General features: G+C 40.0%; 1 protein-coding gene across 1 annotated transcript in view; it reads left to right on the top strand.

Annotated features, from left to right (window-relative positions):
- LOC115512768 (cytosolic beta-glucosidase) overlaps positions 1-16853 on the top strand; it is a 107048-nt gene extending 90195 nt beyond the window's left edge. The window contains exon 5 of the mRNA XM_030314111.1: positions 15964-16853. Coding sequence (XP_030169971.1) covers positions 15964-16166 — 203 coding nt within the window. The 3' untranslated portion in view covers positions 16167-16853. The remainder of the gene's footprint in view (positions 1-15963) is intronic.
- Positions 16854-19862: the final 3009 nt, after the last annotated feature.

The raw sequence follows: 19862 nt of genomic DNA, 5'->3' as shown, positions 1-19862 counted from the left end.
TATGCAATAATGTTGGAGTCCCTAAAATTTAGGAGGAGAGATATTTCATGGCCTCATGCTGAGGTCTATAAGGGGTTTTATTTTCTGAATAAGTATTGATCGCAGCTTACAAAATACCACAAACCTATATAATTAAAAAGAATGAGACCAGTCGTTCGTGGGCAGTGCATAGCTAAGTGTAAGAGAAGACAAATTCTTCAGGTGCCTGCGATTTTATAATTGTACTTGCTTGGGAAGCTTATTAAAGCTTTGCAGGTGCAATGTTTCATCACAGAGTAGTGAACCTTTGAAAGATATGCATAATAAACAGAGTTTGAAATATGTTTTTATTCCAGGCCATATGGTCCTGTCTGGAGCTTTCCTGGATCTTTGGGTCAGTTCATTGTTGAAAGATGGGCTTGCAAGGATCCACCTCTCAGAGCAGCTGTCAGAGCCCTATCAGAACGAATCTGCTTTTGCATGATTATTTATTTTATGTGGCTCTGTGAAACGAGCCCAACCTTGCTCAGTAGCTGAAATGTGCTGAGCAAAGTCTCTTCCCTGAACAGCTTGTAGCCACATCACCAAGCAGTGTCCTTCATTGTCCTTAAAAAGCAGACTAGCGAGACTTCTACAGTAGGCCAGAATGGGCAGTCTGGGTAAGGTGTACCCACCTGGGCTTGAACTTGGTGCCAGAAATATGAAAACTTACATGGTAGCATTTTAAAGAGATGCCAGTGTTCTTTCTTCTCAGCTCTCTACTATTCACTTTCCTGTATCTCTTCACTCTAGGCCATTACAGTGGCCACTGTATGCCAGCACCTGAAGTGTGTTTGTGGCGAGGATAATGCTAACACTTGCTGCCTCTCCCGTTGTCATTAGCAAAAGGTGGCATTGACTCCACTGAAAATGACTTTTTAAGGGACATTTAATATAATTTATTCAACATTTATTATATATGTATAGAAATTCCAGTAACTGACAAGAGGCATGGTGCTTGTGATCACAGAAAGATAGTCTAGAATACAAAATGAGCAGGGAGCTGATCAGATTGGAAGAAGTTATTTCTTTTTCTTTATTTGGACAAGATGAATTTGGAGTTGAATTTTGTTATCGTGGTCAAGAAAATAATCTTGCCTTCTTGAGAACTACCTATTATCTATTCTTATATTGGTAACATTATATTCAGTGTTCTATATCCATTTGTAGTCCTTCTTTCATCTAAGCAATATTCATTAAACACCTGTCCTTCCCTAGGATAAGATGTATGTGCTTAATGCCCTCACAGAGCTTAGACCCTGGGAGTAGAAGACAGAAAATGAACAAATAGTTAATTCCATGTCTTATTCATGTTACAAAAGGGAAGTTAAGGGTGTTTGGTGAATGCACAAATCAGAGAAACTATGTGGGAGCTTTTCTCTTCTACTTGGCTGCTTTACCTTGAGGGTAAACTCTACATCAGATTTTCCCTTCCTCTATGAGAATCGCTCTGCCTAAAACAATAACTTGCATATAGTAGGTGCTTAATAAAGTATCTTGTGGACAAAAGGGAGGAATGAAAGAAGCTAAGAAGGAAGTATTAATATTAATCTACATGCTCAGAATTTGGTTTGACAAATCACAGTTCTAAAGCCCTAAATCAGTTTTAGAGGAAAACTACACGTTTGTTTTGTTCTCATATGCAGTTATACAACTTTTATTCACCCATAGTGCTTATTTTTGCACTTAGTGAGACTTAAAACCTAGAATTTACCTTTTCACCTGTGTATAGGAAGGTGGGACTCTGATATTTCTCTCTGAGGCACCAGCTGAGGCATCACTTCCTTTGAGGGCTATTCTTACGTGGCTGTCGTTATTAGAGATGGGCTATTTCTAAATACAAGTAGACCAATATTCTTATGGACTGAAAAAATGATGGCTATTCCCAAGTGGGCACCTCAGGCCTATGGATAAGGTTGTATGATGGGGGATGTTTTCTCTTGGGGCTCTACTCTGGTACCCTATGGGATTTCTGGAACCGAGAGCCACCATTCAAGCTTATACTGTGTCCAGGAGAGTGGAATGACATTGCTCAAGAGGATCTCCCAGAGTTCTCAAGAAGGGTAAGCACTCCAGAGGACTATCCCAGAAGTGCAACCAAGGGCCAAATAAAGTGTTCTTTGAGAAATATTGGGAATCAGAGTGGAAGTGTGGTGGCAGAAGCTGAAATAGTGGACAAGCTTTTGGGGAAATGTTGGAGAGTAAGAAGCCAATGGAAAGTGATGAGGAATCTCAGGTCTGAATGGGTGGAGACTTAGAATCGCCAAGTTGGGACTGGAGGCAGAGTTTGGTTCCCATGGAATAGGGATAGCCAGCAGCGTGGTAACAGGGATTCAGGTGTTGGGTGTGGATTTGAAATCAATACCCAGTGAAGTCTTGGTTATTCAGCCTGAATATCCTATGATTCTAATACCCAGATGGTAATAGTGAGACCAGAGTCTTATTAAGATCATATTAAGATGACTTTTTTTTTCTTCTTTCCTTCCTCCCTTTTCTTCCTTCCTTCCTTCCTTCTTCCTTTCTTCCTTCCTTCTTCCTTCCTTCCTTCCTTCCTTCCTTCCTTCCTTCCTTGTTTCCTTCCCTCCCTCCCTCCTTCCTTCCTCTCTTCCTTCCTTCTTTCCTCTTTTCCTTCCATATCTCCTCCCTCTCTTCTTCATTCCTTCAACAGGTATTTATTTAACATCCACTATGGGCTAAGTACTGTTCTCAGGATTGGGCATACCAAAGACAGTAGACAGATGTCCCTGTTTCTCATGGGATTTTCAGTCTTTCAGGGAGGATAGACAATGAAAAATAAGTAAATACATGAATAAGACATTTTCATTTAATGATAAGGGCCACAGAGAAAATAGTACAGGATAATATGAGAGAGAATGGGGTAGTTGGGAATAAAACTTTTAATTGGGCCATCAGAAAAGATAGCTTATGGAGGTGAATTTAAGTTAAGAATTGTTGGCAATAAAGGCCATAAAGTGAGAACCTAGAGGAGTGATCCTCATAGAAGAAAGTCAGGGCAAAGGTCATAAAATGGAAAAGAGCTCAGCACATTTCAAGAAGAGAAAGAAGCCCGGTGTGTCTGGAGAATGGAGGTGGAAGACAGCAAGGAGAAGCCAGAGGAAAGCCAGGCAGAGGCCAAACCATATGGAGCCTTAAAGGTCGTAAAAAGATGTCAGATTTTCACTAAAATAGGAAACCATTGAGTGGAGGAGTTAAACAGGGAAGGACATAAGCTAAATTGGTTTTTCAAAGATTTACACTTTCTGGCTATATTGTATGCAAGAGTTATGGCAGGCGACCAGTGAGGAAGCTTCTGTGGCCATTTCAGGGGATAGAGAGATGGATGGAAGCAAAACCAGTTACAGATTGGCAATGGGAGAGAATACAGCCAAGAGAGAATCCAACATGACTTCTAGGTGCTTGGTGTGAAGAGTTAGAGAGATGGTGCCGTTTGCTAGGATTAGAAAAGCTGGCAGAGGGGGGCAGGTTTGAGGAATGGGTTAAAAATCAAGAGTTCTAATTTATACGTGTTAATTTTTTTTCATTAAAAATTAATTTTAAAATTAACTTTTAAAATTTCAAAATTAAAACACATAAAACCTAAATTTACCATTTTAACCATTTTCAGCTGTACAGGTTAGTGGCATTGAATACATTCATGTACTCACCTCCATCCATGTCTAGAACTTTTTCATCTTCCCTAAACCAAAACTGTGCCCATTAAACAGTAACTCCTCATTGCCTCCTCCCCTCCATTTCTGGTAACTACTGTCCTACTTTGACTCTGTGAATTTGATATTCTAGGTACCTCATACAAATGGAATTATATAATATATGACTTCTTTGGCTTACTTCACTAAGCATAATGTCCTCAAGTTTCATCCATATTGTAAAGTGAGTCAGAACTTTATTCTCTTTTTTTTAATACTGAGTAATATTCCATTGTATGTATATACTATGTTTTATTTATCCATTCATCCAGTAATGGACATTTGGGTTGTTTCCATCTTTTGGCTCTTGTGAAAATGCTGCTTTAAACATTAGTATATAAATATACATGTTAATTTCAAATGTCATTTTGACTGAAAGGGGAGAGGTTAATTATTCAACTATATAGAGATTGGGGGTAAGGGAGATGCCAGAGACAGAAGTATAAATTTTGGAGTCATCATATGATATTTGACCTAAATTGGGTCATGGTTCCCAATTCTCTTCATAAGTTTAGTGAGCTAGGCTGAACCACATGGCATAGTTGTTTGCCCAGAGACAAGTTGGAGTTCTTCTAAAGCCCAGAGTTAAAATAAGCTTAAAGGCCACAGTTTTTCCTAAATTCATCTTAGGATCTTTGAACTGATCCCTTCTAATATGATGAAAAGTAACACCACTATATCACACCCTAGGAAATAGGACCAGAGCAACAGATAGCAGGAGAGGGTGCATTTTCCTTCCACCCGCAAAGCCCCCTCCCAACCCTGCCTGTGTCCTAAGCTTGAGCAAGTCAAGAAGCTCTGAGTCTGTTGTCAGATAGGAAAAAGAGAGACTTTGAACAAAGCATGCACCTTGGCAAAGTGTGCTCCAAGGGGAAAGAATCCATGCCATCTTACCACTCTGACTTCAAGAGTGCATGGGGCTCCTGGGTGGCTAAGTTGGTTAAGTGTCCGACTTTGGTTCAGGTCACAGGCTCACAGTTCATGCATTTAAGCCCCATGTTGGGTTCTGTGCTGACAGCTCAGGGCCTGGAGCCTGCTTCAGATTCTGTCTCTCTCTTCTCTCTGCTCTCCCTCATTCAAGCTCTGTCCCTGTCTCTCTCTCTCAAAAAAAAAAAAAAAAAAAAAAAAAAAAAGAGTGCATGAAAGAGAGACCCCTACCTATGTAGGTCACAACTTCATAACCTGATCCCCTTTAAAACTATCATCCCAGAAAAATCTGGATCCATTACTGTCCTCTAAATTGAGTGCTACTCTTCCTCACTGGAACAAGTTTTTTGGTTTTGACCCTGAATGTTTCCTGGAGTGCTATAAGGGGATTATGAAAGGGGTAGAGAAGCCTTGAGAAAGCACTAGATTTTGGCTCTTAGGGAATAGATGTTGGAGGCCCCTCCCCATCTCCACCCTCTTTATGCTCTTCACACAGCCTGGCTATGTGCTTCCCATAGTGGCTTGACGCTGGCATAGCACCCACAGTCTTAGATTTACAATTTTTCCATGTTATTACGATGGAAGGGCTATAGGCTTTGGAGTCAAGATAGCCATAGTGTTCATTTCCAAACTCTCCCATTTTAGCTGTGTAATGTTGGTCAATTACATTATCAGGAAGTGTCATCTATGGTTGTATCAGGTAAAGGACATGGAATATTTCTGGCCCTCCTCCTCAGTTTTCCTTGCCAGCTTATTTTTGAGTGTTGGGCTACACCAACGTCTTGTTTTCTTATTCTCTAAATTGTGTTCAACAGCCATGGTTTCAATTACCATCTCTACATGATGGCTTCAAAATTTACATTTTCATCTCGGACTCTACCCTGAGCTTTTTCAGCTCTTCATTTGGAGATCAGAAAAAGAAGCCTCGAATCATCATAACCAAAGCGTGATTCATTATCTTCTCTGTCTTTCCTCCAGAACTTGTCCATACCCAGGATTCCCTAACTTCAATGTTATCCATTAAATTGTGTCATCTTTGCTACTTTATCTCCTCTACCACTGATCTCCAGTGAATTGTTCAATCCAGTTGATTTTATCTGAATATCTATTTAATCCATCTGATTCTCTCTTCTTTTCACTTACACCACCCCAGACCAAGCTCCCGTCATCTCCCTCATGATTTATTACAATCACGCCTAAATACTCTCTTGGATTCCATTCTTGCTGCACTCAAATTTATTCTCCACAGAGGTCATGGTAATCTTCTAAAAATGCAAATTAGCTAAAGTCACTCCCTTGCTTAAACTCCCTCAATGACTTTTAATGTGGTTGGGATAAAGATCAAAATCCTTAAAATCTTTATAAGGACCTGCATGTCCCCTGCCTTATGGCTATCTCTCCACAATTCTTTTTTTTTTTCCTTAAGCTTTTTTGAGATATAACTAAAATATAACATTGTATAAGTTTAAGGTATACAGTGTGTTGACTTGGTACATTTATATATTGTAAAATGATTCCCACTGTAGCGTCAGCTAACACCCTCCGTTACTTCCCATAACCATTTCTTTTTTGTCGTGAGACCATTTAAAATCTTAGCAACTTTCAAGTCCATAATACAGTATAATTATCAAACTATTAACTATATACACCATACATTTCCTCAAAACTTACTCATCTTATAACTGAAAGTTTGTACCCTTTGCACAACCCTTCCCCGTATCCCCCTGCCCCAGCCCTTGGTAACCACCATTCTACCCTCTGTTTCTATAAATTCTTGTTAAGTCTTTTTGATCCATTGAACTACCTTCTTGGAGTTCCTTAAATGTGCTGTGAACTTTTCCCATGTCTGATCTTTCACATATGTGGTTCATTTTCCTTGGATTGCTCTTGTCCTTGTTCATCTAGTGAACATCTAGTTCATCTAGTGAAGTGGGCATCTGTCACATTTTTGGGGTGCCTAGCACTTGTTGAACACTCTTGCTACATTTGAGGGACACCCAGATTTAAGCGTTTTGTCTAACCAAGGTAGAGCATGACATTCCTCAGATTTTGTAGGAGCCAGGGCTCACACATGTGACCTAGTCCCACCAATCAGACTTACCCATCTGGGAATTTGATCTGAAAGCAAACAGCTTGTGGAAGGCAGAACTGATTGTGCTGGTGAGGGTAGCAGCAGAGGCATCTGGCTTCTGAGAATGACAGTGGTTATAAGGTCTAGCTTCTGGTGCAGAAGTAGTGGCTGCTATGCTTGCAGGAAAGTTGGGTCTTGGCAGCAACATGCACCGCAGGACTCAGTGCCTTGGGTCATTAGCGGTTAAAGAAGTTTCTTCCATCCACCAGTTCTGTGTTGTGCTTTTGGGCCCTGGTCCTAGAAGCTTCATTTGAGCCTACTTCTCCAACTTGACCCTTTTATGCTTCATCCATCAATGTCAGTTTCTGTTACTTACAATTAAGAGAGAACCTCGGCTGATGTCAGTAGATAACTCCAATGAATGCTGAACTCTCAGCTCTAGTTTGCTCCAGGAGACTGCTCCATTCACCCTGTTCTCCCACCCTTGCTGACTAAGCTAGTTCTTCCATTAGAGCATGCGTCAGGACATGGCATGCTGCCTCTGTTGTTATCTTGCTTGGGTTCCAACCCCAACTCTCCCACTTACTTTCTGTATGAATTTTGTAAAGGTTACCTCACCTCTCTGTACATCAGTTCCCTTATCTGCAAAATGGGGACAATGATAATACCTAACTCCTAGGTTTACTGTAAAGAGGAACTGATTTAATGCATACATGAAACGCTTGAATCAGTACCTAAATGCTCAATAAATGTGAGCTGATGTGTTGTTCTTTCTCACAGTTCCCATGTCTTTCCTTCCATAATACTCTACACTGAGTGTAATTAAAGGCTCACAGGGTGGTAATTGGATTAAGATATGTCTTCCACATGCACTGTTAACCTCTACAAAAAAAGGGGCTGTTTATTTTGCTCTCCATTATATTCCCAATTCCTAGCATGATATGTATTTATTTAATAAGTGCAGGATGGATGTTGTCGTAGGATCCCAGGAACCTTGAGCGATGTGGTCCTCACCTCCCAGTTCACTGAGACAGGCCGGCTTCAGCAGCACTCGGTCTTCCTGGCAGCCTCACCCCAAGGTCCTTGTCTTTAGTGACTTATTTTTCATGACCCACAACTGACCCTTTCCCGCAGAGCACAAACCCTAGCCCAGATGCTGCTCTTTCCCTTGATGCCCTGATTTCTCTGGTTCTCAGCACTGAGCATTTTCTGCTGACTCCATACCTTCTGAAAGCTGTTTGAAGCCAGATGGGAGGAAGAGAGAAAACAGGTTTCATTCATCACCCTTCCAGACTCTGAAAGAAACAACAACAACAACAACAACAGCAACAACAGTACCATATGTTGAGTGTCTCCTATAAACTTGGCATTTTTCATAGAGCTTCATATGAGTTAATTTATTTAATACCACAATCCTAGGAAAAAGATATTGTTGCCCCCATTTTGCAGAGGGAAAAGTAAGTCCCCAGAAGGAAAGAAAAAGGGAAGGAAGGAAGAGGGAAGAGCAGGGAAAGGAGGAAGGAAGAAAGGTTTTCTGCTAGAGGAGAGTTTCACTTGCTCAGAACACTGGTTTTCATAAGAATTTCTCTATTGCAGCAGAGGTAACTCTGAAAATAATATTGATGGATAAATTATAGAAGGTGATACTGAATGTGTACCTAGCCTCAGATCAGTTTTATAATTAAATAAAAGTATAATTTTTTATACCTTTCACCTGCTTACTATTTGCAGGGGTTTTTTCCCCTCCCAAATCTAATGTAAGTAATAGGAACTATACAGACAATTAAGAAATCTTTACAGCTTATTTCTGGTTAATTGGCATTTTCCTATAAAATATTTAAAACTTAGCCTTTGGTTTTCAGACTCTTTTTTCAGAGAGTCATATGTTTTGCTACTAGGAGTTACCATGTGCATGTGGGGCGTCCCGTGTTGGGATTATTTGGGCATTTTCACAGATGCTGTCCCGCCACTGATACTCACCTGGAGTTGGGGGGGGGGGGGCTTATTGTGCATTTTCTATGTTTAGATCTTCCTGATGTTGTTCCATTTTATTATTTTTTTTCCCAAAGAAAGGGAAAGACAGTGTGCCGGTTCCCTTGCAGGCACTGTTACCCAGCCAAAGCTGTCTTCCCGTTGTAATGCTCTGTGCAATTCAACCAAGCTCAGAGAAACACATTTGCAAGGTTAGCGTGTGGGGCAATTGCCAGAAAATGTGCTTCAAACTGTGTGCCAGGAAGGATTTCTCTCTCTCTCTCTTTCACAGGCCTTGAGAAAAGATTCTCACAAGCCCTCTGCAAAACCAGGTGGGTGGTTTGGGACTTGGAGCCCAGTTGGCAACCACTCTGTATGAGTATGGTGCATGATCTGTGACCGCTGTAACAAATTACTACAAACTTGGTGGCTTCAGACCACAGAAATTTGTTCTCTCACAGTTCTGGAGGCCAGAAATCTGAAATTGAGGTGCCAGCAGGATCGATTCCTTCTGGGGGTCTGAGAGACAACTTAGGCCAGGCATGTCTACCAGCTTCTTGTGGCTGCCTTGGCATCCCTTGGCTTACAGACATATCACTCTAATCTCTGATTCTGGCCTCGCATTGCTTTCTTCCCCGTGTGTCTTCCCCCCCTTCTCTTCTCTTCTAAGGACATTGGTCACTGGATTTACGACTCAGCATCGTCTAGGATGGTCTCTCATCTTGAGATCCTTAACTGCATTTGCACAGGCCCTTTTTTCAAGTAAGGTCACATTCACAGTTTTTGAATGAACAGATCTGTACAGGAGCCATCAAACCCATTGCACATGGTGAATTGAGAAGATGTCTCAGGACCCACTGGGGTAAGGCAAGGCTTTCATTAAGCAGCAGATGACAGGCCTTTGGCACTCCTGAGTTTGCAGGATTCCCACCTTCGTCTCTCTGTGGTCCCCTGTTTCTGAAAGGTGGTGTGGTCGGGCCTGCACATCACGTGTCTCTTGGCAAAGAGCTCCTCCAGCTCCGAGTGCTAAGGGAGTTGCCCGCATTTATAACCTCAGGAGGGAAGCCTTGGTGTTCAAAAAGTTATGGTGGACTCTTAGAGCTTATCCTAGGCTTAGGAGTCGAAAACATGACTAAGTATAAACATCACTCAGGTTGTTTATTAATAACAGAAATTCTCAGATCTGTACCTAGTTTGCTAAGAGCTGCCATAACCAAACACCACAGTCAGGATGGCTTAAACAACAGTGATTTATTTTCTCGCAGTTCTGGAAGCTGGAGGCATATGATTGAGGGGTCAGCAAGTTTGGTTTCTCCTGAGGTTTCTCTTTTTGGGTTTCAGATAACCAGTTTCTCACTGTGTTCTCACTGGTCTTTCTTCTGTGCACACATAACTCTGGTGACTTCCTTCTTCTTAGGGCACGAGTCAGACTGGATCAGGGCATACCCTAACAACTTCATTTTAACTTATTCACCTCTTTAAAGACTTAATGTCCAAATAAGGTCATATGCTGAGGTACCAGGGGTTGGGGCTTCAACACGGGTTTTGGCGGGGACATAATTCAGCTCATAACACAACCCAAGAGATTCTGATTTTAGTACGTCTGGGGTGAGGCTAACAAACTTTTTGTTTTTTAGCTATGCCCTAGGTGATTCCAACTGGTTACAGTGGAGGGAGTTAGAGTCAACCCTTGGAGAAACGATGTCTTGCTAGATTAGTAATCATTTTGATGTTTGCTTTGGCTCTATATCTTTACATCAGCCAGATTTGGCATATTTGGCAACAAGTTAATGAAAATAAAAAATACTCCATGACCCTTTGCAGACATTCCCCAAGACCCTGCCTTTGTCTTTGATCTCTTCTCATTCTATTTCAATGACTTTAAATCTGAGCTTGTTTTGCATCCTGCCTTTTGGACTTCTGACATAGACTTAGCCATGCACTACTTAAGGATTTTGACTCAGACCCATGCTATTAGTTTTTTCCATACCTCCGATCAGATTTGCTGTTCACGAAGTAAATCCCAGGATGCACCTGTTCAACTAACAACTCTTAAGTTTGAGAGCTTGGACACCTGAAAGTCGGCATTATAGGGGTCTCCGGACTGCTTCTCGAGACTCAGGGAGGCAGGAAGCCAGGCAGTGACTTGGAGATGTCACCCTGGAGAAAAGAAAAGAGTTTGTCAACTAATGTAAAGACCCCTGTCCTCAGATTTATACAGTCTGTCTGTGCCTCTCCCTTAAGTCTTACAGTTTCTGAGACTGAAGTTTGTTCTTGTGACTCCTCCTCCTCTTTTACATTGTCCCAGATGCTCATTTAAACCCAGTTTCTACTTCATCAAAATATCTGGATTGGTGGGGAGAGGGCACACCAAGGTATATGTTTACTTTGGATACTGTATTCTTCTGAGGGGTGGCCAGAGTGGAAAACAACAGAAACCCACATGGGCAATATGTTGTGCTGAGTCCATGCTGTCTTCTTTAATCTTTACAGCAGCCCCAGGAGTAGATATTAGTGTCTATATTGTACGCATGAAAAACTGGAAGTCCCGTGGCTAGTAACTGCTGCATCTGGGATTCAAACCCAAGTGTTACTGTTTCCTTTTCCAAATCTGCCACATCACTTTTTATAGGTCCCTATAAACCTTGAAGATATTTCAAGTTTATCTCTTCAGTATAAACATAGTGAACATCGTTTTTTTATAGTGTGACAATGCTAATAAATGAGCTCTTTGTGGGTCTGTTTCTGTTGTCTGTTGATTTTAGTGATTTTCTAATTGTTATTTTCCCATGTCTTTCTGATTATTTGATTATGTGCTGATGATTATACTTAAAAGTATTTGTGATAATAATTGAAGGCTTAGAATATAGATCTCTCCCTTCAGAAAGTATTTGAATATGAATCTTCCAGACACTTGGAGTTACTTCAGTCTGGAATCACTTCCATCTAAGACCCAGACTTGATGTTTTCAGAACCACCAGGTGACTTGAAACTTTCCAGTGACTGGTTTGCTTCTGGCTCATCCTGCCCTTGAGGTATTAGTGTTTTGTCCTTTGGGATCTTAGTTTTCTATGTGTGGGGTCTCAGATTTCCCTCCATGTGTCTCTGGGCTTTGACACCTATCCTCACCCTGGGTAATAGGAAAAGATTCTGATTTCCTAAGAATAGACAATTCCATCAGGTGAAAGTAGCTACCATGCCCATCAATCTCAATTTCTTTGTTCTGCTGTGGCCAGGTAATTCCCTATGAAATTTTCAGCTTTTCATTGTTTTGAAGATTTGGTTTTAAAATTCTATCCAGCATGCTTACTTGTTTCATTAGGAGGGCTTGCTCAAGTAATGTAGTCTGCCATTACCAGAACACGGAAATCTAGAGGCTTGTATTTTTTCTTCTCACTCCTTCCTGGGGCTTTATCTCTGCCATTTTTCTTCTGTGAGGTGGCTGCCTTTTACACTGTCCAGATCCCTTCCACTGGTCCTCACTACGGCAGTTTGGGCCTGTGGATTAGTGTTTTGTTTGACAGCTGAACAGTTGTGCTACGTTCGTGGATGTCTTATATAGTCCCAGGCAGTCTTGAAAACGAAGGCTATCTCTGTTTATAAACTGTTAGGAAATAAAACCCACTGAAGCTGAGTGCCCAGTTATTAGCCTTTTGTAATGTGACAAACACAGGCATAATCACGGCACTTCATAAACCAGTAATTTGAGAAGATTCTGCCCAGGAGCATAAAATAATGAGCTTTTAAAATAGGTATATGTGTGCATGTGTGTGTGTAGTAAAGAATTTGGTTTTGCCCAAATAGCAGGTTGGCCTTTGCCTTCAGCTTTTGGGAGGAAATCTATGTCATACCTGACAGAATGCCCTTGTTTAGGATAGGGGCTAGTAACATCAGAAAGACCAACCATGAAAAAAAAAAAAAAAAAAGACCAACCATGTGATTGAAGGTGGGGGCTTTGGGTTACACAGTGTCACTTGACCTGGAGTCTGAGTTCATCCACATGGACAGTCAGTTAATCAATCATGCCAGAGTAATGAAGTCACAATAAAAACTCTGGACACTGAAGCTCCAGTGAGTTTCTCTGATTGACTGTGCTTTGTGTTTATGGTCACATGCCCATACCAGGACCCCTAGAGGAGGGGATGATGGAAGCCTCATGTTTGGGGCCCCTCAGTCTCTGACCTGTACATCTCTTCCTTTGACTGATGGTAATTTGTATCTTTTGCCATAATAAACCATAGCTGTGAGTATAACAGGTTTCACTGAGTTCTGTGAGTTCTAGCAAATTATTGAAACTGAGGGTGGCTTGGGGACCCCTTGAACTTGTAAAGAATTAGGGTGGTCTGATAAAGGACCATTCCCCTCAGCCTTCCCACTTTGACTAAAACTGGGCTGTGTGTGTGTGTGTGTGTGTGTGTGTGTGTGTGTGTGAGTAGGATAACACTGGCACATGGTTCTTATAATTAGAACAGCCTGACTCAGATGTTAATATATTAGCAAGTCTTAGATATTTTTCTCCTTGCATCTTTATGTTCAACTTGCTGACTGTGAGATCTTTTCCTCTGGCCTTTTTGTCTAAAACCAAACTCTGGCTCTGTATGTTTGTTGTTTTTATCCCGTGTGTTTTGTACCCATTCTTAGTCCCTGTCAGTCTGTTTTCTTTGCCTGCAACTCTGGTTAAGGAAAGAAAGTGAACTCACAGAAGTGATTTTTCCCTACTAAGATTTGGGCCCTCCTAAATCACACTGACGAGAAATGTGATGATGGTCTCTCTCTGTTCCAGAGGAGATTGGAAGAGCAGAGGCATACAGGCTCTAGCATGGTTTCGTAACTTTTCCCTGTGGTAGCACAATGAGAAGGAATCCAGCAGGCTAACTCCTCAGCCCTAAGCAGCCAGGTGATTCTTATTTGAATGTTCCTGCAGTGAAAATGCAGCTACGCCCACCAGCGTCAATGGGCAGTTTAGTACCTGCAGCTGAACTCCTGGCAGGTAACAATGAAATTGTCAGCATTTCCTTTTTGTTTCCTTTCAAGCAGGCAGGGCATCGTCTTTATCCCTTGGTTGAGCACATGAATCAATCCTTTGTGCACGTTCAGTGGGACTGTGTGTGTTTTCAGAAACTGTCTGGCTTTATATCTGGCAGGCGTTCGTGTTGGGCAGTCGTTCTGCAAATAAGAAAAAAAAAATAATGCAGATTCTTACATGTCTCCGGATTGAATTCTAAGGCAGTCACAGGAGATTTTTGTTTTCTGGCCTGGTATTTGGTTTCAGTTATTTTAATTCTTATATATATGCCATCTAGAACTTAAATTAGTTAAAAAAAATGATTTTTTTTTAAAATTTTTTTTTTCAACGTTTATTTATTTTTGGGACAGAGAGAGACAGAGCATGAATGGGGGAGGGGCAGAGAGAGAGGGAGACACAGAACCGGAAACAGGCTCCAGGCTCTGAGCCATCAGCCCAGAGCCCGACGCGGGGCTCGAACTCACGGACGCGAGATCGTGACCTGGCTGAAGTCGGACGCTTAACCGACTGCGCCACCCAGGCGCCCCTAAAAAAATGATTTTAAAATATTGGTGTTTTGCAGTTGTGGTTGACAGAGAGGGGAGGAGACACGAATGGTAATGTGGACAAGTAGAAGAAGGGATATCTATAAATGTTTTAATGCCTGCAAAACTTGGTGTGCTTCAATCTTATGTATTTCATTTTCCAACCATACTTTATTTAAAAGGAATCAATCTAGCTTGGCTTAATTCCTGCCTTGAGACCATTCATAAGGCGCTCTCTAAGTACAGCACTTTGCACGCCTCCATGCACAAAGGTGGAGGGGTTATGCATCAATTAACTTCTCAGGAACCTTTTGTCTATGGGGGTGTCCATAGTCAAAAAAAAAAATTCCAAGGTGATTAGGAGACCAACACATATGCAATAGTTTATGAGTATAGTGCTTCTAAGAGAACCCCCAAACACAGATTTACATCAAAGAAAAAAATAGAGTGGATCTTGCTTTGCCAATGCCAGAGAGCCATTTTGGTTGAGAGTGATCCCTAATATCATTAAAAATTGGTATATTATATGAATGTTCCTTTTTACCCAACTTATTTAGGAATATGTCTATCTTATGAAGGAAACTTGCCTTTTTATTTAATTTCCGCATTGGGAAATAGATATGAGTGCATCCCATAAATAGAGTTCACTTATCCTGGTTTAAAAAGACATTCAATACAGCAATTCATACAATGCCAGAGTTTTGCCAAACTTAAGATATTAAATTAAAATGCTGGTTTAAAAAGACATATTCAATACAGCAATTCATACAATGCCAGAGTTTTGCTAAACTTAAGATATTAAATTAAAATGCTGATTACTAAATCCTAATGCTAAAATAATACTTATTGAAATACTTAAAATACTAAAAAGTGAGTTAAATTCCCTAACAGGATGGGAATCCGTGTAAAACTACTTTGAAAATTCTCCACACTTTGGTATCTCACTACAGAGTCCAGGGATGGGCTTTCAGATACCCACAAATGAAATTATATAGAATATTGCATATGTGCACAAGTGTATTTGGGGGAGAGATGGTCCATTATTTTGGCTTTTAGGGGGTTTAAACACCACTGTAAGTTTAGATGTTGGGCAGAGGAGATGCCATCACATTTTTGTACCTACTCAGTCTAAGATACATGTATAACCAGGGAGGTGTGTTGACCCTTTTCATTTTAGGGTCCTGTTTCCAGAATTATAAGACATGTCTCAGTTTGGTCATAGAGACACAAGGGCTAAGGCTTCTTCAGCCCTATTTTTATCATCTCTTCCAACTTACTAGTGGACTTTGTGGATCATCTAGAGATTACACTTGGAAGCTGAGCAGTGTCTTGAATAAATATAACTCTAGGTACTAGAGAGAAACTGTGTGTGTGTGTGTGTGTGTGTGTGTTTCTCTGTGTCTGAAAAGTAGTAGATATTAAAGATATTTATTGAGTAAATCAATGGACGAATAAAACACATATCAAAATGAGTGAATAACCAAATAATTAGAATGATATGTAATTTAACTTCTTGAGTGGAGCCCCTACTTGGTTAAAAAAAAAAAAAAAGAAAATTGGAAAAGAGAATTTAGAAGTTTTTTCTGTGATCTCCTGCAGGAGAAAGATACCATTCTGGTTGTCAATGATTTTGAAGTTCTCAAAAAACTTTCCCAGAGATGATAATTTTCTTTCTTTTTTCTTCCTTTCTTTTATTTTCTCTCTTGAAACAAAAATCAGCTATCCAGCTTGATAAAGTCAATCTTAAATTATATTGTGCATGGTCTCTTCTGGATAACTTTGAGTGGACCCAAGGGTACAGTATCCGGTTTGGTCTCTTCCACGTTGATTTTGAGGATCCTGCTAGACCTCGAGTCCCTTACACATCAGCCAAGGAGTATGCCAAGATCATCCGAAATAATGGACTAAAGGAAAGTCTATAAAAGACAGCTGTCCCATGTCTGCTGGAGAAGAGGCCTCTGCTTTTGGAAAGGATGTCTGCTTCGGTGATCCTTCAGACAATCTCAAGTTGCCTTTGTAATCATCTCCTACCAGCTGATCCATGATTATAAAGTCTGAATATGTAATGCCTGGGGATGTATTTAATGATGGCCTTTACTCTATTTGCATGTGGATCAATGAGGCTTTGAAAAAAAATAGAATAGAAAACCACTGAAATTGATTTTTATGTTAAGAAATCAGATAGACTAGGAAACTTCAATTTAAATCCTTAGAATTTTTCTAGAAAAAGATAATGCAAAATTTATAAAGATAGCATGCTCATGATTTGCAGCTCTAACAGCAAGGCCACTTATTATAAGAATACTTGTTTATGAACCTAGTTTTTCTGGTTATGTCAGTTATTGTTTGCTTTGTGGGTACTTTTTCATGTGGTCCATAATTTTTCTACTGTTTAATCTAGTATAAAAAATCAAAATTAAAAGTTAGTCACATTATACAGTTATGCATTCTCTTCAAAAAAAGGGATTAATTGATAACACATTTAATAAAATGGATTTGTTGATGTGTTTGGCACATGTTTTCTTAATGTGTGAACAAGTACATCTTTCTCTTGTCTGATGAATTATTTTCGAAAAATAATAAATTAATAAAACAAATTAGACTGTGAATGGCAGAAAGAGCATTTGAACTGATGTTCAGCAGAAACTGAATTCCTACTCCACAGTGACATCAAATGGAGGGCAAAATAATAAGCAGAGCATATTCTATACTTTTGAGTATTTTTTAAGAATTTAAGATCTATAAGAACATCGATGACATCCATGAAATACACACATAGACTGAATGACCTATATGAGTAGAAGACGTGTGTGCACATCTGAGATGTATATGGCATTGGATTGGAATTGGACATTTTGCTGAACTTCCTCAGTTGGGGTCAGTAGTAGATGTAGGGCTTCCTCTGGACGTCATGTGTCCACACCAGCAAACCTTTTCATACTTAATGAATTTGGACTCTCACCTACATATTTAAGTAGTATTTACTCAACATTCATTTGTGATCAAGCTTGAAGCTAACAGGCAAGTATCATCACCCCCATTTGCAGACTGAGAAACTGAGGATGCACTGATGTAGATTTTCCTCAAGTCACATGTGTACTTGTTTCCTGGACCCGGCACTTCTTTGGCATTAGCTCTGTGCTCTGTCCAGCACACCATAGGCTCAGGTGTCATAGAAGTCTCCTTTGCATTTTTTTGAATAAAGGGAAAAAGAAACAAAGGTGTGGAGTTGCCTTATGGAGAGGATGTGGGGAATGTATTCTTCTGTGTTCTCATTCTGCTTCCCTGAGAAAGCTATACATACTTTGCCATTCCCATAAGGCCTTTGGCCCTGAGCAGACACTATGTCATTTTTAAAAAAGCACTGTGGTCAATTTCTAGATCGTTTTCATGTTCATAATCAGGGAATTATTTACAGCAAAGAATACTGTCTCGGTAACTTTGGACAGAGTGAGAAAGAAATGGTCGTAGTAGTTCAATAAACGTGGATGCACTGGGGAAAATTATATTAAGATTAAAATGGTATACATAGGAAATTCTATTACATCTTTGCCACTGTTTTGTTATTTTTATTGTTCAATGAGACATTATCTCACAATTTGTGTTCATTTAAAAAGCACATTTCCAAATCTTATTTCATTCCTCTCCTATCCAGACTGTCTTTTTCATTTTTACCATGTATCTTATTTACAATTTATGTGCCCTCCTTATATTATCTTGCAAGACAACTGAGTTTTCCTTTTAATTAGGATGTTGTTTTGAATATTACTTATCCTACAGGGCATATTTACAAGTTTTACAACAATACAAATGAGCTCTGCATTTTCGTTACCAAAATCAGAAAATTAATATTCGTGATGTAAATAAAACGATCTGTCACATTTGGTGTACCAGGTGAAATACGCATTTCAGCTGCAGTGCCCGGGCTTCCTCACAGAGCGGTGGCTTTCTGCAGCTCTCAGCTGGGTTTCAGGGGCCAGCTCTTCGTCCCAGAAATGGATCAAACCAAGGGTGCTTCCTCAATTAGTCCTGTAAATTAGAATTGTCACGAGTTTAGGTAAAGGAAAAAAAAAAAAAAAAACTCCACCACCAAAAATCTACAGCCCCTGCAGTATTTTAATTAATGTTATTTTTAATTGCTTGTATTAGCATTTGAAAAAGAGATTGATTGGCTTTTGCCTGTCACAGAAACAGAACTTGGATTCTTTAAATGGAAAAACAGGAGTTGTTAATTATACTTAAAAATCCATAGATACTGTACTTTAGATGTCTTGAAGGTCATCTGAGGCTTGTAAAGTACATGTTTTATGTCTGTTTTATCTAAGGAGAAACTTGGATATCACAATGATGGATTGGATCTACTTGTATTTCTTTCTCCTTCCTTGCTTTTTTTTTTTTTTTTTTTTTTTAAGAGAATGTTATTAACATCCTGGGGATCACTTTTCAAGAATTGTCGGATTTTTGGGGATAGTTTTTATTTTAGGGTAAGTTATTTCTGAACTGCTAAAAACATATAGAAAATAACAGTAGCCCATTTTCATTTTGATGTGTAGGGCTTTAGTTTTATAACTCCTGTGAACACCAGCAGGAAATGTCCACCTAAGCCCTTTATTGAATGAGAAGGTACGAGTTCTCATTAAGAAACCCGTAAACTAAGAAGCTGCCAACCTTGGTATTTGGCAGTAGCATGCCAGTCAGGCTTTTGTGCTCTGGGAATTTGTGTTCGGCCGTAGCTTTTAATTATTTTTATGAACGAGGGAATAATGAATACATTTGTAATATATTGAAAAAATTCCCCAACACTGACTGACCAAAAAGTAGATTTATATGATAATCCTTAAACACCAATTCTATTGCTCAGTGCTAGGCAGAGAGAAAATAGAATACTGGGCTTCATTACTGAGAGAGCAGAATAAATCAAAGCTGATGGAATTAATACTGTTTAATTACTAGCAATACACCTTACCTGGAGAACACATATTCATCACCGATGACAATATTTTAGGCTCTAGTTGTCCTGGGAGGGATATAGTACTTAGCACAAAGCATGATGAGCCTTGAAGAATGAAATTAGAAGAAAATTTGACATAGAGGCACTTTATGGTGGCCTTCATGAAGTGAGAATAAACCTTATTAATTGTGGCAGTGGTGAGATGGGGAGATGTTGTAGAAGCGCTGGGCTAGGGTCACAGGGAAGAGCGGTCCCCAGTGGTGAGAGTTAATGAGTGTTTCTTGTAGACAGTAAATGTCTGTTGCCCTAGGTTTTCCTGGTATCTGTAAATGTCATCTGACCCATGACTGACTTATGTGGCCTTGTCTGAGAGGCTATTGGTACCTGGTATGAGGCAAATATAGAGTAATCATTAAGAATGTGAGCTCTGGAGCCCATTCACCTGGATTTACATCTTGGTTCTGACATTTACTAACCAAGCCACTTACTGAACCTCCCCGTGCCTCAGTTTTCCTATCTGGAAAATGGCCTCCTTATAAGGCTTTTGCAAGACATAAGTAATCTGACAGATGTAACCTGTTCAGACAGTTCCCAGAACACGGGAAGGGCAGGGTTAGTGTGCACCATTGTTTGTAACTGTCAGACTTGTTCACACTGATCCCCCAGC

This window comes from Lynx canadensis, chromosome B1 (assembly GCF_007474595.2).
Source record: "Lynx canadensis isolate LIC74 chromosome B1, mLynCan4.pri.v2, whole genome shotgun sequence".
NCBI classification, from domain to species: Eukaryota; Metazoa; Chordata; class Mammalia; order Carnivora; family Felidae; genus Lynx; species Lynx canadensis.
Note: the sequence above shows the minus strand (reverse complement) of the source record. Positions and strands in the feature narration are given on the sequence as shown.